The following is a 24797-nucleotide window of genomic DNA, read 5'->3' on the forward strand; positions in this document are numbered from 1 at the left end:
TATCCACAGTGTAACATCTTCAACAAGAGAGACTCGGGCCACATCTACACTACAATCTTAAGTCGACCTATGTTTGGCTGACTCACAGCCACCGCAGGCTGATATCCACACTACATCCTTCTGTGGGAGGTGCGCATCTTCACCAGGAGCACTTCCACTGACTGAAAAGGGGCAGTGTGGGGGGCTGAGAGCCAGGGCTTTCCACTCTGCGCAGCTCCCTACCGGGAGCCCAGCTGTCCCTGGGGCTTCTCACCCTCTGTTCCCTGCCAGGAGCAAGGGGGCAGCCGCCCAGGGCTTCTTGCCTCTGGCGGGGAGATCCATGCCCAGAGTCCAGTCGACTGCCATGCTCCTGGCGGGGACTGGGGAACCGGAACCTCAGGGGGAAACAGGACTCTCAGCAGAGAGCAGGGACATAGTTAGATCAACGCAAGCTGCTCACATCCCAGGTGAGTACCCTAATCACTCGGCTAAAAGTTGTGAGGGAGGTTGTTTTCCTCCTCCTCCCCTCCAGGTGTTTTGTATGACCTCACCTCAAGGGCCCAATCCAGTAGATGTGCACAGTCGGGCCCTGCACATTCCTGAGGTGGCCTATCTTTCCTGGTTTGTGAATCGCTCGGGGCTCAGGTGGAAGACAGGAGCCCGGACATGTTGAGGGAGGCAGTGGTGTGCAAGCTCGGTGGAGAAACATAGGTGCCGAGGGAACGTTTATTGCAAAAATGTAGGCACTGAGTTCAGGCATCTACAGGGTTGAGCAGGAGTTTTGGGCATCGCAGTGGTGCTGAGACAGGGACTTAGGCATCTAACTTCTTTTGTGCATCCAGGCCAAGCTCACACAGGACGTCTGTATCAGAACCAGTAACTAAACCCGAATCTCCTGAGTCCCAGTCCAGTGCCTTAACCACAAAACTATCCTTCCTTCCAGTTACATAAACAACATATAATGTCTACACTGGCCTTCTTACTCAGTGCTAATGATAAACAGATATATGTTGCCTGAGCCACATTCTGTTAGTGACCAAGATATGGACGGTCATGCCTAGTGGTTAGGTCTCCCACAGCCAGGAATCAGCGCCCATGGTCAGAACTGGAGTCAGAGGCCAGGAGCGAGACCCAACAGTCAGAGGTCAGGAATTGGAGGTGAGAGTCAGAACTGAGTTATCTGGAGTGAGGCAAAGGATGAGCTATCTCAGCCATGGGCAAATGCTTGGAACAGCCACTGAACTGCTGCTACTGCTGGGCTTAAGAACAAGTCCACTGATGCTTCCAGCCAATCAGGTGGTGTAGACAATTAGGCAGCCTACTACAGGCCAGCTGTGCTTGTTAGGTTGTCCAGAGATTGGCTCTGCTGCAGGCCCTGATTCCCGACACATCTGAAGCTGTTTTTAGAAACTCTCTACTGGGAGGACTAGATGACTTTTTTAATAGAGGGGATTGGTAATAGACCCTTTCAAAACTACTCCATGCTAGTAATGACCAAGCATTGCCTTGTAAATTATGACCCATGTCTATATCTACAGCAAACACCGAAAGTGTCACAGTATTACTAGTCTTGTGTTTTTGACCAGCACTATGGATTGGAGTCAGTGTCATTATGATCTAACAGCTAATGAACAGGATATGTGATGGGTTTTAGATCACAAACTCCCACGGCAGAAGCTGCACCGTCCTATGTTCGCGTAGCCACTAGCACATAAATAACAACAGTACACCAAGAATGGCATCCTAACAGAAGCGCCGGGCCCATGAATGGGCCATGCAGACTGAGCTGCTATCGTATGACTAGATGTGATCCTTCAGCCCAGGTTTGAGGCGTGATGTGAGGACAGAGTGGGGAAGCCTATGATTTTCTGCCTGCATTTTGGATAAACAGAAGACTTCAGTCTCCAGTGGAGGGATCAGCTGGCAATGGATATGGGCCCTGATCTACCCTTTCACAATGACAGGTTCTTCCCTGTCAGAGGTCAGACATGCCAGCAAGACATTAAAATATTCCTCAGCATGTTTGTATCGGTACCTCCCTGTATTCCCTCAAGTGCATTGGAACCAAGAGAAGAAAGTTATTTAAGGCACAGGGAAATGGTATCAAAACTCATTACACTCAGATTTACGTATAGAATAGTTGGCAGGTTACCAGCAATATTCATAAATAATTATTTTATATAAATATATTATTTTATATTTGGTTTCTACAAGTCCTCCTATGTCAGCATCCGTGATCTATTACTCAGTTTGGAGGATTTTTTTTTAAACTAGTTTCAGAGTAATAATAATAGTAATAAATAATGTGAAACCAACAAACCATCCTCTGTCATGCAGCTTATCCTTATGGCATGCTGACTTAGTTCCTTAAAGGCAGAGAATTAAGCAATAAGCAATATACAGGTTAGTGTGGGACAATTTTCCCATTGGGACACATTCAGAGTTGTTTTTTTTCTGGAGACTAGTTGATCAGATACTACAATTGCAAGACTCTTTGGCTTCTTCTGATCTGAATGTAGGATATGATTCAAAGCCCAATGAAATTGACCTCAATGGGCTTTGGCCTCCTAGTCCTTAATTCAGCAATGGAGAGAGAGAGAGAGAGAGAGATCCAAATGTTTCTTGATTTTAAAGGCTGTTTTTCTACTTAGTGGACAGCTTTTTGGTTGAATGTAAAGGGAGATAATAGTTAAGTAGGAAATGGTTTTCCTGTCCCATGAACATTTTTCAGATTTCAAAAAAAAAAAAAAATACTCATTCTGAATATGGGACAAAAACATCAAAATCCTATTATTGCATTAAATAACGAAAATTTTCATGAAGCAAATTTCTGGAAAAAAAAGCAGCTTAGGTCAATCAAAATGTTTCATTTAGGTAATTTCAAATTGTTTTTGTTTGAATTGTGACCATTTTTTAAATAATTTGCTTACATTTCAAAATGAAAAATTGTTTCACAAACAGAACATTTCTTTTGAAAATGCTGAAATCCTTTTTCAAAACATTTTTCAATTTTTTTTAGCTGAGAAATTTATCAAGCCAACCCTTTCCTGCAAAAAGATTCAGTTTCAACAACTAGTCTTTTTTCTGATGAAAAATTTGCCACAAAATTCCCGACCAGCTCTAATTATAGCTCTGCTGTCTCTGATCCAACCAATTTAGTATCCTACCAAGATAAAGCTGTGTTAAAGACTATTCCATATCATTAGACTAAGACAATTTCACACATTTCCATCTTTCAAGAGGTATCTACTCTTCTCCGATCTTGTGCCTAGATAGCATTTGGGAGGCTTATGTAGTTAAAGTCTCCTTCAAGGCAGAGTGCACTTCATGAGAGTATCAGCAGCCTAGAGGATTGAGAAAATGGAGGTATCTCCCCTATTCCTGGTCATCATCTGGGCTTCCATGATTGAGAACAGCTTCATCCACAAAGGGGGTATTATAGACTGCAATATCTAGGTAGTCCCAATAGACTATTAGAATTACTTACTGCTCTTGAAATCTTAATTGTCTGGGCTAGTATTAGAGTATGTAGGAGAAGGATCCTTTGTACTTGGTCCAAATCTCACTGAAGTCAGTGACTCCCAGTGATTGCAATGAGTCTTGGATTAGGCCATTTGTTTTTCCAATTCTCCTACGTTCCCTGCTATCCTATGCAATTTATCTTGCATCTGGCTTTTGGCCAGTTTTAATTTCGAGCTGAGATATCTTGTTAATATAATGTCATTGCTAGGTGAACCAAGGGATGAATGACAGCCAACAAGCCTCTAATTCTGCCTACATAATTCTGATTTATTCTAGTCTCTATTTACTCAAAAAGTATAGGGAAAGTATGAGAAACTATCGGGTATTTTTGTTTTGAAGAAAGATTTTTTTTTACATCTTTTTTAAATCTTCCTACTCTGAGTATCACATTTTTGCCTACGCCATTTGAAAATGAGAGTAAACATATCTGAGGCATGCACTCATTTACTGAAAGTACTTTAGAATGCATTATTTAATTCTGAAAAAAGATGATGTTGCTGCAATCTGAGTAATATATTAACAACAGAGTGTATGAAGCCTAAAAGGAAATTAGTCAGCAAAACTTGGTAATAAAAAGAAAAGTCACCACTGATAATCAACAAGGGTATTAAAGAATAATTTGTAATGCTAAGATTACACAGTAATTCTGGTGCTGCTAATTATACTAATGTATTGAATTGTATTTTGGGCCGTGAACTGAATCAACATGATTTGGGAATCAAGGAAATCTGAAAAAAAATTATCCCCCCTCAGAGATTCAGAATGATTTACAAGGTGTGGATCAAGGATATAGCCACTGATGGTATTTATGGACTACATCAGATGGATGGATAACAGACCACTGCAAGGAATGAGAAAAACCCACAAAAATAAGCACAATTTGACAGAGATTGCCTTAGCTGTTGTAATATAGCTCTAAAGAGAAAATGTTTGCAAAAAGCAGATGAGATTTTGATGTGTGTGGTTTGATCATCATGACAACTTTCTGATCTCATAAAAGAACAGAAACATATACAGGAAACCTGGTGGTGGTAAAGAAGGTCACGTAGCATATTTAACCAAGCAGAGTAAGCCATCTGTTTTGATGGGACAGCAAAATACCATTCATTTTTTCACCATCGTCCTAGTAAGGCTGGGAGAGCAGAATTGCTCCTTGCCTGGCCAATCTTCATGAGAGCTTCACAAAGTTCATTTAAATGCAACCCAGTAGTGACTGAAAGAAAATTAATTTCTATCTAAAAGGTGTTGGAATGTCTGCGTGGAATGAATCAGTGTTCTTAATCTTGTCACCAAAGAGCAAGTGTCCATATCACTATAGCCACCATCGCCACATTTGGCACTAATCAGCAATTTCACTAGTAGAGCCAAAAGCTAAATGGATGTTGAGATTCAACTACCCTTCCTGAACAGAACTGGCACTTTAAAGGGGTGGTGTAAGAGGAATGCTGCACTACACTGATTATACTGTATCCATTCCATGGTTACATTTAGAACTTTGAGCTCCAGTGGTGTTATTCTGGCCCCTTTGGTGAACAAAAAAATCACATGCAGTTTTTTAAAGAGGAAAAAAAAATCAGACTGGTTTCATGCATGGGGTTCTCAATTTTTCAAGTGCCACCTGCAATAAAGCACAATTAGATAGCCAGGGGTCCAGGACACAAATTATGGATCTGGATCTAAAATCCTCTCAAGTTCAAGGGTGACTGAATCTAAGATTTTTATTTGTGCCCATCTCCAAGTCAGACGGACAAGATAATTACACTGTACCTCTTCCGCAGCAATAATAATTCCTTTGTAGAATATATCATAATTGAGCAGTTGGTTCTGTACAGTATCTGGTGATGTTGAACCATTCTGAGTCATCTGATGTTACTCATCCTGTCTCTGAGCTCCTTCTGGCCTCCTGATGCTGCTCCCACACTGTTCCCCAGAGGAAATGATCACAGAGAGAAACATCAGCTCCACTCTGCACATGTATGACATTAAGCACTGCTGACTAGTACAGCTAATGAAGAAGAACTCTCTCTCTCTCACTCCCTCTCATGTTTAACCACGTGTGTACCTTGCTACAGAACAACACAGAGCCAAAACGAAATCCTAATAGTAAAAACAAACAAAACAAAACAAAACTTACTTACTTCTTTGCAACAGCCAGACGCTGAAAAAAATGTCTGTTGCTTTTAAAATAGGATGGAACTCCCCTTTCACACAGACCTCTTTTTAAATGTTATCAGCCAGTTGTAGTGTAATCCTGCTCAGAAAACAGTAAGAAGTAGTTTCCACCTAGTGGGAAGGGAATCCGTACAGACACTTCAAGCTTCTTCCATTGCTACCCAGCAAAATAATGTCCCTTCATCTCACACGCCTTGATCCAGGATTGGGACTAGTGACATGTTTAACATTAACAATTAACTGTATTAGGGTTTTATTGGATCAGGGTCACAGACTCCACTACAGCTCTCGTACTGACCTGAATGATGAACTCAAGATCGATCCCCTGGGGTGACCCGTGGTACATCAACACTTCCCACACCTACACTGTGAGTGTTCTAACCTGCAGGGGAGCTCGAACTGCTCAAAACCCTTAGTCTTTGACAGGATGCCAAACTCCTGGATTCAAACCAATAGAGTTATAGGACTTCCTATGGAACTGAGGCATATAGCAGTGGAGAGGCTGGTACATCACTAAGCTAGGGAGACACTGCAGGAGACAGGGATAAGGAAGTTACTGTCTTGTAAAGCCTTAGGCTAGGTCTTCACAGCAGAGTTAACTCAAGTTCTTTACAGTCTAGTTAATTCCTCTCCAGTGAGAGCAGCCACACTATAAAATAACACTGGAGCTGCACTGATGACTGGGTTAACAGCACAAACCGATCATGTTAGCAATTAGCAGGTGGCTCTAACTCAAGCGATAGCTTATACCCCTGATGGGCCAGCCAATCTGAGTTAAAAGAACCACCACTTGAGCTAAGGGTTGTGTGTGTGGATGGGTCTCAAGTTCGAGGCAACAGCCAAGTTATAACTTGAGTTACCTTTGCAGCGAAGATAAGCACTTAGTCTAGCAAATGCACTCGCCTGCCTGAAAAGACTGGGACCAGCTGAGTCACAGCATCTCATGGTTTTCCATGCCTGCTGCCTGCGCGCGTGGTTTTGTGTATGCGGACTATTATACACGTCACATAACCAACACCATTGGAGCTGTCTTCCCCAGGCCTAGAGGATGGATTCTGGTGGTAGTTACTAACCCAAAGTAAGCCTTCTCTCCAAGGCCATTGGCACTTGTGCAAACCTGCTTCTGAATGTGAAGAACCAAATATTTCATTTTGCAAAAACACAATTATGGCCTAACTATAAACCTGCCCAGAAGGCTTGGGATTTACAGACATTAGATGTCAATATTGCTTATTTATTTTGGATAATTAATGAACATAAAAATTGCTGACATTAACCTGCAATGGAAAAACTGGTTTTAATGAACCCCATAAAACCTGCTATTCATGGCAGCTTCATAAAGCTCCATATTGAGTTCAGCTAAAGGCTATAGCTTTTATCAATACTGTCAACAATTAATATTGACTAACAAAGGTATCCTGTAGACTGAGTCATTGCATTATGTTGCTGTACACATCTCATGTCCTCTGAAACATTTCTCCCATAAATCTGGGGTTTCTCAAAATAGCCTGCTTGATAGTTTAGGATATAGAAGCCCAGTTGCCAAGAAGAAAAACCAACAACCTTCATATTTTCTAGACCAAACTTTTAAAGTGGCCTCAAGCAGGCTTCCATCTCTGCAACTGTAGCATCAGAGATGCAAGTCATTTGCTTGTGAAAATGTTACAAACTTTTATTTGAACAAACAAGCGACAGAATGTACATGCACATAACTCAGTTGTGTTCATTTTAGGCCTGCAGATAGCATGGTAATGAGAGTGATCTGGTAGATATGTATTTAGACATATGTGACTGTATATCCTATCAATTTCGGGCACCAGTGCTAACGTGTAACAATTTCACATGCAAGTGATTTTGATGTGCAAAGTTGCATTTGCACCAATAGAGACCACATTATGGAAGCCTGGATCCATTTTTTAAAGATGTATTGCTGAAAAACACTCTAGGAGGCTAATGTAGTTCCTCCCCTCTTTCTGTGAAAAAGCCTAAATCTCTGTGGTTTGCTTTTCTTAGTGGGCATGAGTAAAAGAGAAAGCTGAAGGACAGGATCACAACTGCTCAGATACCATGGGGAGGGATGCAGGATAAGGACCAGACTACAAGAGAATGAAATAGGGATGTAAAGGTTTGATTTTGTTTATTAATAAAGACCTAACAAGGTGCCCAAAATCAAGATCCCATAAGTCACCCAACTGTTCCACAGGTCACTTAGCAAAACACTAGACAACATAGCCCAAGGCTGGAACTAAAACTGCTGATTTTGCTACTCCATTGAAACAGCTCGCCTGCCATAATGGGTGTGACCCTGCTGAGGATGCAGCACTTAAGGAGTAAAAAAAAGTACTGTAAAGATAATGAAAAAACATATCAAACCGTTCCTAAATCCCATTAACAGAGGGTTATCATCTTTGAGCCTTGTCTAACATATATCATTATCACTTAACAAGACCTTAATAGGCCTCAGCTGTAATTTTGTTGGAATTAAACAGAAAATCATGTGGGTGGCGTACGCCTTACCCTGTCGTGGCTTCCCAAGTAAAAATCATTCTAATTTGTCACTACAATACTCGTATCAAGAAGCATAAAGAGAACAAACAATGCAGTCACTTCATGTCAGCCTCCTTTGCTGAGCCCAAGCTCCAGAGGGGCTAGCAGACAGCAGCTATATTAAGACGCAGCAATTAAATTAAAGGTGCAAAGATACAGGGCTGTCTGAACACTAGGGTCAAACCACAATTGTATAAAAATTCTCCCTCCTTCCCACATGGACTTGCAGAACTGCTGACCAAAAAGCTCCTGCACCAGCCAAACCCGCAGGAGTCTCTGCAGCTGGGGAGAGAAGGCTACAAAAATAAAAAAAAAATCATGACCTTCAGCTTTGAGTTCCCACAAAGGAAAAGTCTCTAAAAATATTTCACAGTCGCTTCCATCAGAGAGCAGCGAGCCTATTTACATAAACCACGCAGCTACTGTCAAGGAACCAGACAGGAAGGGAGGAAAACTATCAGCCCAAAAATCTGCACAAGAGATAAGCTTTTTGTCTGAAATGCTTTTTGTCTGAAATGCCTTTTGTCTGAAATGCTCCTATGAAGAGCAGATGGGGTATTACACGGCCACTTACTGATCTCCAGTTTGTAATGAATAAGTAGGAGCCTCTCAAGAAGTTCATTAATTAACATTTTGCATGGCAGTGCAAAAGGCCACACCCTGGGACGATTAAGAGCATTTTCCTCCCTTCTCCTAATCAGATCAAAAATCAAGGCAGATTAAAATTGGACTATGAAGAGAGGCATTTGTGAAGGCCCATCTGGAGTTGTCACTTACCAGTTTCAGTGTTTTCGTGTTCCGTATCGGTGAGCGTGAGGTTGGAGTTGGCTCGGCTCGAGAGACAGGAGCTGCGGCCTGACTTAGTATTGCGTCCCCAGAGCCTCACCGGGTGCTCCGGCGACATGACGGCATCTGCCTCGGTGTCAGCATCTGAGCCAGCGCTGATGGAGTAGCCGCAGTGAGGCAGCCCTATATCAGTCCTGTATAAAGTCCCATGTGTGGGCATGGCATCGTCAAGGCCCAGCTCTCGCAAAGAGAAGTTGGCTCCTAGGAGAGAACATGCAATTGTAGTTTTTAATCAAACTGGAATATTTCTTCTGTCCAGCATATGAATGATTAGTGGATAAGCAGGTGGTATAGGTTCGTAAGGACAGGTTAGACAAACCTGTCAGGGATCGTCTAGATAATACTTAGTCCTGCCTCAGCGCCGGGATCTAGACTAGATGAGCTACTGAGGTCCCTTCCAGCCCTACTTTTCTATGATTCTATAGTCGAGTGCTCTCAGCACAAGAGCAGGAGACAGCAACTCCTGAGTTCTAATCCCTTACCTGACAGTGACTTGCTGCATGGCCTTCGGCAAGCAACTCAGGCCCCAATGTTCAAAACTTGCTTCTAATGTTGGATGCCTGAGCTGAGGCTCTTAAGTCTTGATTGTCAGAGTTGGTGAGCACCATTGAAAACCAAGCCCTAGGTGTCTCAAGTCAGCCAGCCAGCAATTGAGGCACTCAAAGTGGCCACTTTGGAAAATGGGGCCCTTAACTCTTCTGCGCCAGCGTTACCATTTGAAGAATGGTGATGATATGCCTTGCCTCCCGCTTCAGCTATTGTGAGGATTCGGTGAGGCGTTTGAACAGTACTATGAGAATGTAAAACACTATGAAGCTATTAACTATGAGCAGTGTCACTCAACAAGTGATGAGACACCTGTTATTAGCCCTAACATAGGACTCTGTACACCGTGGTATAATGAACAGTGAATTTTCAGTCCCAGTGAACAAAACACGTCTCCACCATCTCATCTGTAATTTACTATGAATATTTATAACAACACACACACACCAGCTACTTTTCATATTCTTTCCTGTGAGGACTATCATGGTTCTGGCATTTCTTGTAACAGATTTGTTTCCTCTTTGGTTTCTTGGAATATTTACTAACACACTCATAAATAGCTGGCTTTGTCATTTACTTTTAAAAATAAATGGCAACTAGTCCACCTTTCCCCACGAAGAGCTGGATAATGTTAATGGTCTTGTGGTTAAAGCACAGGCATGGGAATTGGAAGATGTGGTTTGCTTCCTGGCTGTATTACAGCCTTCCAGTGTGACATCAGACAAGTTACTTAACCTCTCTGTGCCTTGGTTTTCCCATCTGCAAAATGGGAACAATGTTCACCGCAGTAGTGCAAAGTATTGCGAAGGTATAAATAAGTAGTGTTCACATCCTCATGCACCAGGAAACCTCATCCACAGTGAGCGAACCAGCAAATGAGCAAAGTAACTAAACACAAAGAACAGCAGCTGCTTAGCAGCACACAGCAGAACTACACAAAAATCCTACCCAGCATTTATACAGTGCCTTACAATGTACTTTACAAATATCAGTTAAGTTAACCCATTGAGAGGTAGCTGAGTATTATTGTCCCATTTTACAGATATGGATAACAGCAGACAGGTTAGATGACTTTCCCAAGGCAACATAGTGATAAAATTCCTGCCTCTTTGTCCCCTCCTTTAAGTAATAGACAATAGTGCCTTGACCAAATTTATCCAATTTAAAAGTAAAGGGGAGAAACGGGGGCGGTTAAGACAGACAGAATATAATCACTCCAAACAGATTTTGACCAGAACACACCTCTCTTGGGGGAAGTAACATGGGACATTTACTGATCAGCAATGGTTAGGATTTTATTTTCCATATCCACTAATATCCAGCACTGTCAAATAGTCCTGGAGCACTGATTCAGAGCTGACTCAGAGGTGAGTGTGCCAACTCTTGAATCACTGAAACCACATCTTGTGAGACCTAGGTTTTCTTCGGAGGTCTCAGCTCCAAATGCTAACCACTCTCAGCCCAGCTTAGCTTATTCACTCTGACACAATCACAGCAGAAGTTATTGGGCTGCAAATAGATGCAATTGTTTTGCTGGCTAAAAATATAACCTGAAAATGACTTCTGAGTTCATGTCTAGTTACCTGCAGAGCTTCATAATCAGTCCCAGGCAGTGTGAATGGGGATTCAGTTATTAGCACTCTGTTCAGAAACTTATGCTGAAAAACTGGGGAGAGCAATTAGTGGAGCAATTACTGGCTCCATTCTAATCCACATTTTTTTATTAATTTACATTCTCTTTTTTCAGCATTCAAAGACTTTAAAAGACTTTGGCATCCTGTGAATGACTTTATCTGCACTGTGCATTTACCTGACATAATGCACCCCTGCCTTTGCTCTACAGCATGCCACAATCTGATGGATTTAAGGAATGTTTTGGACCAGTAGGGGGCATTAGACCCGGTGTCTTGGCCAAACTCCAACTTGGGTAATTATATTCTTCCTAACTAACCTCCCTTGTACTTTCACTTGGATATGGCAGTTCTCACATCCTGTTGCTACGCACTGTTAAACAGTTACCATGTTTCACCTTAGAGATGGCTGAATTTCAGTTGTAGGCAAAGCGATTCTTGTAGAGACCAATCCTGATCTCTCTGCTTAGCCGAACTCTTGGGACACGTGTGTCATGCTCTCTGGAGCAGCTCACAACTGTGAGTGTCTACCTCATGGCAGACTGTCAGAAAACAGGGCAAATACTCCGTGCTCGTGGTATGTTCTATAATTAGATTTCACCAAGCCGGTGACAAATGTGAACTCTTGGATCATTATATCAGTCTTACCATGGAGTCACAGACAGTCCCCTTAGACACTCCAGCCTATTTTGCCACCCAGACAAAGTGAATGCTGTGATAACGGTCACTTAAACAAAAAATCACAACACATCAATTTGCTCCCAGTCCCAAGACACCAGCCACTTACCCCAGATCAACTGGTACTCTGTATCTTACACCAAAAACAAAACTGGCAACCAATCCTATAATACACTAACTAAAGGTTTATTAGCTATGAAAAAAGAATGTGAGTTATTGAGAGGTTAAAGCAGGTAAAAAAAAAACCATGCACAGGTGAGTCACTGTTTGTAATTCCAAATGGTGGCAGAGATGTAATAAACAGCCAGTTTCCCAAAACATCTTTTCAAGGTATCCAGATTGTCTCTGGGGATCACTGCTTTGCTTCTGGTACACTTCACTGTAAGAGTCCCAACAGTCCAGAGATGCAGGACCTTTCCTTGAATCCACACATCACTCCTTCTCACAGAAAACAAGCTGACAGTGTCACTCTCACTCTTTTGATGATGGAGTGAGGAATGCATTTTAATGACTTCCGATCATCACTTGCTTTGAAATTAGCACTTTTCTGTCAAAATTCTTCATTTGCACTCCACCAGGCTTTCCTCATTGGATGGGTTATTTAGTTACAGGGGTACACACAATGTAAACGTTTGCTACTACATTATAACAGGATACAGACAATTGAAAGCAATGCAAGTAACTTCCCACTAGTTTTCATGAAGCTTAAACACCAAATACACTCGCGTACATTTGACAATCACTTTGATCTATACTAAAACAGAAGAGAATTGGCTTGTGGCTCTGGCATGAGCTGGCACCTGATCTGCCTGCATCACAACGTCTACACTGCAAAAAAAGCCCCAACAACCCTGCAGCGGTGAGTCTCACGGCCCAGATTGACTTGGGCTCATGGGGCTCATGCTACAGAGCTAAAAATAGCATAGACATTTCTGCTCAGGCTGAAGCCCAGCTTCTGAGACACTCCCTCTTAACCAGGTTTCAGAGCCCATACGGAAACATCTACACTGCTCTTTTTAGCCCTGTAGTGCAAGTCCCGCAAGCCCAAGTCAGTTGACTCAGGCTTTGTGACTCGTTGCCAGGTTTGTTTGGGTTTTTCGCAGCGTAACGTACCTTTGATGACTTCAAACTCTCACTGGACATAGTTTGTACACTAAACTAGAAAAGCACTATCAGAAGTTCTGTAATAAATCTAAGATGGTTCTAATTATTACAGCTACCAAAATTTATTGTGGCAGAAAAGCCTGTCTCATTTTTTATTATCAAAAGGGGCTAAAACCCCGTATCTAAACTCAGGATGCAGATCCCTGTTCAGATGCGAGTTCTCAGCTCCTACTGCTTTCTACAATGATTTGAATTTGAACGCATTAACCCAGAGACAGCTGTGTCTCGTGCTGGACTGTGAAACATTATGTTCAGGTGCATTCGGTTCTGCTCATTAGAGATACCAAGTTCCACTCTGGACCTTGACTTTGGACCCAGGGCTGAGTTTTGCTCCCATCCCTACTCTAAAGCCATGTCAAAGCTTGTGATTTCCCTCAAGTTTCCATCTGTTGATGTTATACAAAACTGGCCAACACAACTAACAGCGCTGTTCTAAGCTGTACTCTGGGTTTTGTGGGTCACCGCTTAGCTGGCCCAGCAAAAGACCTCTTCTAGCAGGTACTCTCTCCTGCAATAACTTCTGTACAGTGAATGATCCACTAACCACAGGCAGATGGCATTTTGTTTTTTCTCCTAATAGGGAAACACCTGCTTAATTCAGTTAGCTATGGAGCTCCCAGTGGAAAGAGGGAAGGGAGGACGGTGCACAGAAGGAGATAGAGTGATAGACCAACAAACTTGACACCAGCTCCAAATAAAAGCGGAGAAAAAACTTTTCAGCGTGAGAAGAAAATAACCGTGGTTCAGCTGGTTGAGGCACTCTGGTCTGGAATGCTCAGAGTACATAAACTGTTTGTGAACTTCACACCTATGTAATTAACTAAAATAGATTAAGCTTTCTGACAGAGTTGACAGGCAGGGATACTCGTGGCTCATATGCTCCAGCAAACCTTGTGAGCCAGCTCAGAGAGCACAGAGCAAGCCTGTGATCAATTAATCCAGATACCACTGCTGTGCTATCATACCGGAGAACATGTACTCCTGTTCCACAGCCTCAGCAGCAAGTGAACTTGAACTGATTGATAAAACAGATATAACTGCATCTCCCCTCTCCACCCCACCAGTTCTGTCTGTGGTCCAGACCCCACAGTAAGAATTAGGCCTACACTCTAGGGTTCACCAGACAGCTGAGCCTTTTGTTTTTGCCCCCACATTGCAGATTTTAGTCCACCGATCAATGATCACAAGTCCCCCTCCCTCCTGTAACAATCCACACTCAACAACCTCAAACGCATCAATGAGCAGCTTGATTGATGCTCTCCAACAGCAACTCATAAATTATGAAAAATGACTGCTACAATTAACCGAAAATCAAATTTATTTGCAATAAACAGCATGAGACACATCGATTTTCATATTCGATGCTCAGTGTAGCCTTTTAAGCTGGGAGAACTCAAGTCAATAAAAGGAAGATAATAAATATCTAAAACTTTTTTATTCGGGTCTGGTCTATTTTTTGCTATGCTGACTTGCGCGGTTTGCTTTCTTGGCACACTCACTCTGGGTAAAACCATTCAAATGCTGACTTGTTTATTTACTGAATTTATTTGGTCAGTTTGAAATGTTTCCCTCCTCTCTGCCTCCTCGTCCAGCTCTAGAAAAAAATCACTTTGCCTTATTTGTATCAAGCAAAAATATCACAAGCTAATAGAGCCAGGTCTTCAGCTAGTGTAAATCAGTGAAGCCCCACCAAAGTCAGTGGAGTTAAACTGATTTAACCAACTGAAAATCCAGCCATAAAATCTATGGGCTAATTTTTATAATTAGGTAGGCCAATCGCAGAGCTAAGGAGATAGGAAAATTCAAGCGCAGAAGAAAAGAAAATTATTTTTAAAAAAATGGTTACTGACTTTCCGTAACTGTTATTCTTCGATATGTCCATTCCACGAGCCACTCTCCTACCCCTCTGTCAGAGTTAGCCTGCAAGAAGGAACTGAGAGAGTGCAGGGCCGGCAGGGCCCTTTATTCTGGCACATAAGCGCGTGGCACCAGAGGGCACTAGAGTCAGCCCGATGGATACCATTGAGGGGAAAATCTCCAGCAATGGGGCACACAGCACAGACACACCTAACGTGGCATAGACAAGAACAGCACATCTCGAAGAACAACAGTTACGGAAGGTCAATAACTGTTTTTTCTTCTTTGATGGCTTCGTCATGTCCATTCCACATTAGGTGATTCACAAGCACTACCCAAGGAGGTAGACTCAGTCCACGGACATGTGTACTGCAACACTGCTCGCCCGAACCTGGCATCATCTCGACTCTGCTGGGTAATGGCGTAGTGGGATGAGAAGATATGCACTGATGAGCTGGGCCAGAAATTCTGCTGAAGAGGCTTGAGCTCTTGTGGAATGAGTGGTCAAGATGGCAGGTGGTGGAACATTCGCCTGCTCATAGCATGAATGAATACAGGAGGTTATCCAGTAGGCCTTTCATCCTCTCTGCTATTGCCACAAAAAGTTATATGGATCCACAAAACGGTTTAGTTCCTTCAGTGTAGAAGGTGAGGGCATGCCTAACATCCAATGAGTGAAGTTGCCAGTCTTCTGAATTCTGGTGTGGCTTCGTGAAGAAGACTGGCAGGAAAGTAGCTTGGTTGCCATGGAAGTGCAAGACCACCTTTGGCAGGAAGGGCAAAGGGGGGCACAGTTTAATCTTGCCCTTGAAGAACACCATGTATAATGGTTCTGATGCAAGTACTCTTGCAGGGACCTTTCTGGTTGAGGTAATCGCTATCAGGAACGCAACCTTGCAGGAGAAAAAGAAGACACAATGCCAGCGGCTCAAGGAAAGAGAGAGCTTGATTTGATAGATAAGTTCAAAACAGGAATCGGGAATCGATCAGAAAACCAAAGTCCAAGTCCTCCTAAAAAGTTAAAGTGGATCATCATCATGGTGGGTGGAAGTGGAAGGATTGCTGCATGCATCTTGATGATAGATGATAGATGTGAGTTGTTACAGCGTGGTAGAGCAAGTAGTCCAGAATAGACTGAAGACTAAGAGACAGAGACTTCTTGGCCTTCTTGCCTTTCCACTTGGTGAGGCAGATAGCCCTCATGGATGGCTTCTTACTCCTCAGCAAGACCTGTTGAACTTGCTCTAAACAGACTTCAGACTTGCTCTTTGCCACATAACATCCAGGCAGTCAGGCAGGAGGTGGAAGGGGTGGAGGTTTGGGTGGTTTAAAATGGTTAAAATCAGAGGTAGACAGAGCAGGAAGCGGTAGCGGGTGGTGCTGCTACTTGAGCAAGTGGATGAATGAGGAGTGTGCCAATGGCTGCAGGGGCTTAAGAATAACTCTTGCCTTGTTCCCATTTTTTTTTTTTTTTGGACCTTGTGTAGAAGAGGAGGAGGGAATGCATGGGAGAGGAGGTTAGGGGCCTTTTTCCTCTTCACTTCCTTCTCCTCTCCTCCTCGCTGAAACAGAGAGCAACAATACCCAAAAAGGCACAAACAAAACAACAATAACTGGGGTTGGGGGTGATTATGATTCCAGTTCAGTTTCCTTCCCCTTCCCTCTCCCTTCCCAGCCTTTCTGACACCACCTTGTCCTGCCTGTTGTTCCTGTTCCTGTTCCCATCCCTTCCCCTTTTTCCATTTTAGCCCTCCCATCCCCCATCCCTGTTCCCCCTCCCCCCTTCCTTTCCCCCCTTCCTGATTGACTGCATAACTATATAGTAAACCTGAGCTTTTTAACCAATCATTTTACTAAAATTAACTTAACTAAATTTAACTAACTAACTAACTAAATTTAACCATATTATTTTTATTTACCCATTATTCCACCACCCCTTCATTTAATTATACAGCAAATTTAAACAATATACAGAACAGAACAAGAACAGAACCAGACAGAGACCAAACAAATACACATACAAAACAACACAACAGTGAGGATTTCACAACTACATTTTATACAGATAAGTATTTTTAAGTGAGTTCTGTGTCTATTGATGTGTGTTCTTGCCAGAGATTTATATTAATTAATTTTTCTTTTTTCTCTCCTCTCCTTCTCTTATCCTCTTAGGATTGTAGGACAGGAGGTAGCCCAATAGCACCTTATTTCAATGTGACTAGTTTGGAATGTGAGGATGTGACCATACACTTCCCAGCTTATGGCTGCCTTTGCTGCTTAGTCGAAGAACCAGGCCTCAGACTGTCACAGTAAGAGAAGGCCATTACACAGACAGTGATCTTTGATTCTTTCTTTTATACCTCTATAACTAGCTAAGTGATAAGAATACACGTAAATTCTTAAAGTATAGGCCTTTGCAGACAGGCCTGAATATCTATATCCTAACAAGGAATACTGTCCATGGAAGCAGGACGACATCTGAATGGGAGCCCAGCTTGTGCCCAAGCAGTGAGCAAAACTGATGGCATTTCCTGTTCTGCTTGGTCGCAAACAGGTCTACCTGGAGAGAGCCCCACCTTCAGAAGATTAACCTGGTGACCTGTGGGCGAAAGGAGCACTCATGCTGAGAGAAGAAAGTTCTGCTGAGGTGATCTGTCAGGGTGTTCTGGGCTCCCAGAAGATGAGAAGCCTCAAGGCGGATGTAGTGCTTCATGCAGAAGTCCTCTAGACAGATGGCCTCGTGACACAGGGCAGAGGAGCACACTCCTCCCTGCTTGTTGATGTAGAACATGGCTGCCGTGTTGTACATCAGTACTTCCACTACCTTACCTGTGAACTGGGGAAGAAACACTTGGCAAGCTAAGTGGATTGCTCTGAGCATCTTGATCTTTATATGCAAGGAGAGCTCTTCCTGGGACCATAGGCCCTGTGTTCCGAGGCAATCAAGGTGGACTCCCCAATCTAGGTGTGAAGCATCCAATACTAGGGACACTGACTGCTGGGGGGTGACAAAGGGAACGCCCGACACTGCCGACTGGGGGTCCTTCCACCAGTCGAGGGAGGCGAGGATTGGGGCTGGAACAGCAAGTACTTAGTCCAAGTGGTGCCTTTTAGGTGAGTACACTGAAGCTAACCACATCTGCAGAGGCCTGAGGTGCAACCTTGCATGCCGGACCATGTAAGTGCATGCGACCATGTGTCCCAGGAACTTGAAGCAAACCCAGGTTGTTATGATTGGGTGGGCCATGACCTTGGATATCAGATCCGACATTGTCTGGAATCGAGCCTCTGGAAGGAAGACTCTGATCGGGGTCAAGTTGAGCACTGCCCCGATAAACTCTATTCTCTGTAGTGAATGAGAGTTGACTTTTGTTCGTTTATCAACAGGCTCAGGGCTTGGACCTGATGCTGTTCTTTACTTGGGCCTCTGAGCGACTCTTGATCAGCCAGTTGTTGAGGTATGGGTAGACTTGAACACCTTGCCTTCTGATAAAGGTCGCTACCACCCCCAATGCATTTCGTAAAAACCTGGTGGCTGCAGACAGACCTAAAGGGAGAATGGTGAATTGGTAATGAGTCTGGACCTGAGGAATCTTTTGTGGCCAAGGAAGATGGAAATGTGAAAGTAAGCGTCCTTCAAGTAGAGGGCAGTGTACCAGTCCCCTGGATCCAGGGAGAGGACAATGGAGGCCAGGAGAGGAAGAGGCCTCTACTGGAGAAAAGGGCTTTTTCCTTTTCTTCAGCCTCAACTACCTCCATGGAGTCCACATCCTGTGTATTGGTACCAGGTTCGGTACCAGAGTCAAAGTCCAGTGCCGAGCACAGCAGTGCAGGGGCCCTCCTCTCAGAAGCAACCAAGTATGACCAGTGAGAAGATAAGCCCAGTACCGGGAGAATGGGGTCCAGAATGGCCATTGCATAGGTCACTGTCCACCAGGTACTGGTGTGGGGACCCGTACCAAGGCTCAGTGGCACGTAAAATGGGTACCGGTTGTGCTTCTTTGGATGGGTGTAAGGCTCCACCTTGGACTCAGACGAAGAATCTTCCTGAGGTGACCACAGGGGAGCGGTACCCCTCACTTCTGCTGATTATTGTCAAGGGAGTGCTGCTGGACTGGGGACAATCTCATAGAAGAAAACAGGGCGGCTTACCCCTGGAAGGTATTGAATGTCCCATTGCGGGGAAGGAACTCGGAGCACCGTGCTCTCTCCTGATCGTGCTCATTGGAGCCGACAGTTGTCCCATCGGAGTTGGCGGGGGAGCAATAAGAAGTCCCTGGCCACTGCAAAGGCTTCCAGAGTTGAAGGCACCATGATTTCACTGGCGCCACAATGACTTTCTGGCATCAGCGGAGGGTCCTGCACTGGACTTAACATTCTGGGCGAAGTTGATGGTGCCACCTGGGACTGGGGGTGGAGGAGTGGGCCGACACGGGTTGCACTCTACTGCTTTCCCTTTGCTTGCCTTTCTTCAGCACCAGTGAGCCCTCTCTTTTTATGTTTCTTCTTGGTACCGGAGATGGAGAAAGGCGCCAGGACACACACAGTGTTGGAAAAGCGCTTTGCACTGAGGTCAAAGTGCCCGGTGCCAAATCTGAGTGGCTTGGCTTTGAATACGGTCTAAGAGTATCATCCATTAGGATAACCCTCAGTCTAGCCTCTCTGACTTTCTTTGTATGAGGCTTAAAGTCCTGACAAAGCTGACAGCGCTCCCAGACACTTCAGACAACTGCAGTGCCACAGGAGGCACAATGTTTGAAGCCCGGGGGCTGGAGGGGAGGTGGAGAGGGGGGGACACATGCCTAGCAAAGGGAGCCCTTCAATGATAAAGGAGGGGTTCTAACTATCTATACTAGTATTATAATTAAACTAAGACTAATAAACTGGGATACAGAGAAGAAACCACTGAAAAACGCCTTGCCGAAGCAAGAGTTGTTGCTCCAGCAACCATCACAGGCAGTAAGAAGGAACTGGGAGGGTGCAGGGTCGGCAGGATCCCTTATACTGGTGCATAAGTGTGCGGCACCAAAGGGCGCTAGAGCCAGCCCGATGGATACCACTGAGGGAAAAATCTCCAGCAACGGTGCACGCAGTGCACGCATACCTAACATGGAATGAATATGAGCAAGCACTTGAAGAAGAATGACAAAATTTGTAGGTGCAGTATGCTCTAATGGTTAGAGAAGGCAATGAGGAGTCTGAACTCCTGGGATCTGTTCCTGCCTCTGTAACCTTATGCAGGTCATTTAACATCATTTTGACTCAGTGTAGCTATATCTACCTGTAGAACAGATTTGATAACCTAACAGGTCTTTCTTTTGCCTGTAACTTCATAGGTAGTTAGAGACAGAGAAGTGTTTTGAGATCCTAGGTTGGAGGACACTATATAATTGCTAAGTATGATTAAGTTAGTTATTGCCCCTTGCAATTTCTAAAAGAACAAAGAGCATGATTACGGGCACATGCATAAATATCAGATTTGCATGCAATATTGTGACAGTTTCACACACAAATTAGATGTGTGCAGTTGTGTGCATCCACCGTTGAGAATCTGGCCCTATAAGTAAGGCTCCATGTTTGTCACGGATTCCATGACTTTCCATGACCTCCATGACTTCTGCAGCAGGTGGTGCACCTGGGCCAGGAGCCGCCTGAGCAGCTTGGGCAGCCCCTGGGCCAGGCATACCAGCCGCTGCTGCGGAAGTCTCGGGCCCCTACACCCTGCAGCAGCAGGAGTTCGGGTGTGTGGGAGCTCAGGGCGGGGGGTTGAGGTGTGGGGCAGTGCTTACCTGGAGAGGGGGGCGTCCCAAGAAGGGCGACAGGAACTCCCCTCCCACAGCTCCCAGCTCCACATGCTGCCTTTGCCCACAGACACCGCCCCTACAACCCCCATTGGCCGCGGTTCCCAGCCAATGGGAGCTGCAGAACCAGGGCGTGGGGCAGAGTGGAGGCAGCATGTGGAGCTAGGAGCTGGGGTCCCCGCTTCCCAGGAGCCAGGTAGGGAGCCTGCCCCAGCCGCCCTGCAGCACCTGCACTCCCCCCCCCCCGAGCACGTGACCCCCTCCCAGCACCCACAGCACCTCCCTCCCAGCACCCACAGCACCTTCCAGGCAGCCCTCCCGATCTGCCACTCCCGCGCCCAGTTTTAGTCAGGGGTATATAGTAGAAGTCATGGACAGCCTATGTCAATCTTTCTGTTCATCATTTGCACTACTGCATGTTCCATTTCACTTTAGCTGCCCATTTCACACTTTCCTGGGTTGACAGGAAACCCTGTTTCTTCCAACCTAAGACTGTCTGGGCTCAGTGTTGACTGCGTAGTATCTATGTGCAACCCACACTCACCCAGTATGGCTCTTTGTCTCCCTCTAATGGCTAGGGCATGTAAAGATGTTTATGCTACTGCTTCCACGCTACTGACCTTGGTCTTTCGGTTCAGGAAACAGATGCTCATGCTCAAGAGGTCCCAGGTTCAGTCACTGCCACCACACTGTCCAGGGATGTCATTACCTATGCACACCACAGGCAGAGGCTTTCCTTCCAACAAAGCCATATTGATCTTCCCCTAATTTTTTCTCTCTTTGCTCTGTGCAATATCTTACAGACATTCCTCTGTGAGCGCCTCAGAACCCTTTATACCTTTGAGTTATTCCCTCACCTACCTCTGGACCTCAGCATAGAGTTGATTAACACACACTTCTTACAGAAGCACCTGATGAAATGTACTTACCCGTTCGGCAGAATTCATCAGCTTCCTGGTGCACCATGTCTTTGACCCGATTGCTGTAGGTCAGCCTGGAGTCTTGATCGTAAGCCTTCAGCGTCTCGCTGGAGCTGTAGGACTTTTGGGGTATTTTGCTGTCTTCGCTCTCTGCCGAGGAGCTAGTGTAGCGTCGCTCGGTGTCACGGCGCCTGGTCAGAGATCGGTATGGTTTTCTCTCTTTCACATCCATGGCACTTTTGTCTGAGTCTTCAACATTAAAATAACAGTGTTTGTGTGGTGATCAGATTGGAATAATCTGAAAGAGTATAAAAGAGAGGAGACCTGAGTTCATCCCATTAGATAGCAGAGGGTTGGGTTTTATAGTTTAAGCTTTTTATTCAGTCTTACAGTATGCAAAAGAAAGGGTATCTAACGGACTGCCGGGAACCAACTTAGAACAACTACCGATACAAGGAAAGTATCAATTATCTGTGTCCCAAACCATGTCTTTTACCTCTCATTTATAACTGCAACTACTAAAAGAACTGCTGGTAGGTACAGCAATAAAATAAATACCTTAAAAAAACCTAACCATTTGTTCCTAGCATTAGTATGTTTCAAATGTGAACGTGGCTGAGATTTTCAAAAGTGACTAGCAATTTTGGGTGCCTCATTTTTAGTACAACCCACTTCTAAACACCTTACAGGAGCCTAATTTCCAGAAAGCACTGAGCATTTAAACTCTGAAAATAAGCTTCCGGCACACTGCCCTGCTAGCAGAAGCTTCCTGATGTACCTGCTCTGTGGACATTCTAGTTCAGAGTCCAGGCTGTCAGGTTGGCACAGGTCCAGCTCTCAGCTTACTAATACATAAATAAAAATGAAATAATGTATATTTTGTTGGCATCTAGGTAAAAGTCCTCCCCCTAGTCCTCCGTCAGGTCTGTTCTATAAATCCTGACCTCATCGTAAATAACAGATCTGCCCTGTAAACTGAAACTTTACTTTTTAACATCCTCATGGTGATCCCCTTTTAAAGTAATCATTACTCCCCCGGCTCGTTTGGGACACCTAAAAAAATGGAGGCACCCGTATTACTAGTCACACGCACACACACAGGAGAAACTGTTATGAGAAATAAACACGAAAAATATTTTGTCAAAATACTTAATTATTGAAGTAGATCAGTTTTTCCATTGTAATAAAATTACCTGCAATGTTATTTACAGGAAAAAAAAAATCAATGTGTATTGCTGCAATAGCGGTAAAATGTGTCTCTGTTTCCAGACTGGTTTATTGAGCTCAAAAGAAACCAAATATTGAAGACAGGCTTACGCGATTATGTGATGAACCTCGGTATAGCAGGCTAATAGTAGTTAATAATGACCACTCATTTCCCTCTATTTTTTGAGAGTAAAGGAAGGACAAATAAATACCTCTCATTTCAAGGCTTGCCATATTGAGTGTAACAGTAAACCAGAGGTGGGCAAAGTATGGCTCGCGGGACCGTCCTGCCCGGCCCCCAAGCTCCTGGCCTGGGAGGCTAGCCCCCAGCCCTTCCCCCGCTGTCTCCCCTCTCCCGCAGCCTCAGCTTGCTTGCCCTGCCATGGGCGCAATGCTCTGGGCGGCGGGGCTGCAAGCTCCTGGGCAGCGCAGCTGCAGAGCCCGGCCTAACCTGGTCACTGTGCTGCGTGGTAGCGCCGCCAGCCACTGGTGCTCCAGGCAGCGTGGTAAGGGGGATGGGGGGGTTGGATAGAGGGCAGGGAGTTCGAGGTGGTGGTCAGGGGGCGGGGTGTGGATAGGGGTGGGGTGGTCAGGGAGATGGGGTTGAATGGGGGCAGGGGTCTGGGGGGGCCAGTCAGGAAGGAGAGGGGGGTTGGATGGGGGAGCAGGGGCAGTCAGGGGCAGGGGTTCCGGGGGCAGTCAGGGGACAGGGAGAAGGGGTGGTTGGATGGGGTGGGGGTCCTGGGACGGGGGCTGTCAGGAATGAGAGGAGGGGTTGGATGGGGCAGCGGGAGTCCAGGGGCAGTCAGGGGCCATCAAGGAATGGGGGGGTTGGATGGGGCGGGAGTCCCCGGGGGGGGCAGATAAGAGGTGGGGGCCGGGCCACGACCCCCTCCCCTAACCTGCCCTCCATACAATTTATGAAACCTGATGCATCCCTCGGGCCAAAAAGTTTGCCCGCCCCTGCAGTAAACACTTACCTCTTAAATCAAAACATACTGTGGCTTACACTCAGGGTACGTCTACACTACGGGACTATTCCGAATTTGCATAAACCGGTTTTGTAAAACAGATTTTATAAAATCGAGTGTGTGCACACACAACACAACATTTATTGGTGGTGTCGTCCCACCCGCGAGGCTAGCGAGCGTCTGTTCTGGGCTGTGGTGGTAGTAGTAGCTATTATATCCCATCCCCACCCCCTCCCGCCCCCTTGGAACTCCGGGTTGAGATCCCAGTGCCTGGGCCTGAAAAAAAAAAAATGGTGGTTCTGTTCTGGGTAAATAATGTCATCACTCCTCCTCTGGGAAGAAAAACAACAGACAAGCATCATTCTTTTTTTTTTCCGGATTGCCCCAGCAGTAGCATGGCAACAATGGAGCTTTTTTTTTTGTTTTTTTGTCTCACCGACGTGTGTGTACTAGATATGCCACAGCACAGAAGCGATTCAGCACAGCTACACAGAAGCATGCTTTTTTTTTGATGGTTGCAGCAGAGCAGCACTGTGACTGTCCCTATCCTCCGTCCCCCGCACTGCCCATCCATTTTGTTTGTGGGATTGGATGATGCTGGCTGGGGGGAAAAATGTCAATCATTTTTTTTCCCAGCAGATGACAGAGGAGAGATGGACCACTGCACCATGCAAACATCAACAAACCCATCCATAATTGGGAATGATTGAGGATGATTATGGCCCTTGTTTCCTTTGTTGCTTTGTGCTGGTCATGCTGCCTGGCTGCTCTTAGCCAGGGGAAAAAAAATGCAAAAAATCCCTATTAGTGATGATTCCCCTTCTCTAAATAAAATCTAAAATAGAAAGATGTATAGGCATAGGCACTGTAAGTACTAGATAGAACCATCTGTGATAGAACCAGAGAGCACAGCTGCTCTGTGTGCAGAAACTATGATCAACTATGATCTGTATGTCA

General features: G+C 44.8%; 1 protein-coding gene across 24 annotated transcripts in view; it reads right to left on the reverse strand.

The window, feature by feature from the left end:
* Window positions 1-24797, reverse strand: part of TENM4 (teneurin transmembrane protein 4) — a 766066-nt gene that overhangs the window by 414261 nt on the left and 327008 nt on the right. For all 24 annotated transcript variants that reach the window (XM_039490391.1, XM_039490320.1, XM_039490356.1 and 21 more), the window contains 2 exons: window positions 21673-21961; window positions 8998-9267 (listed from right to left, as the gene is read on the reverse strand). In XM_039490391.1, coding sequence (XP_039346325.1) covers window positions 8998-9267; window positions 21673-21895 — 493 coding nt within the window. In that variant the 5' untranslated portion in view covers window positions 21896-21961. The remainder of the gene's footprint in view (window positions 1-8997; window positions 9268-21672; window positions 21962-24797) is intronic.

Source organism: Mauremys reevesii, linkage group 1, assembly GCF_016161935.1.
Source record: "Mauremys reevesii isolate NIE-2019 linkage group 1, ASM1616193v1, whole genome shotgun sequence".
NCBI lineage: Eukaryota > Metazoa > Chordata > Testudines > Geoemydidae > Mauremys > Mauremys reevesii.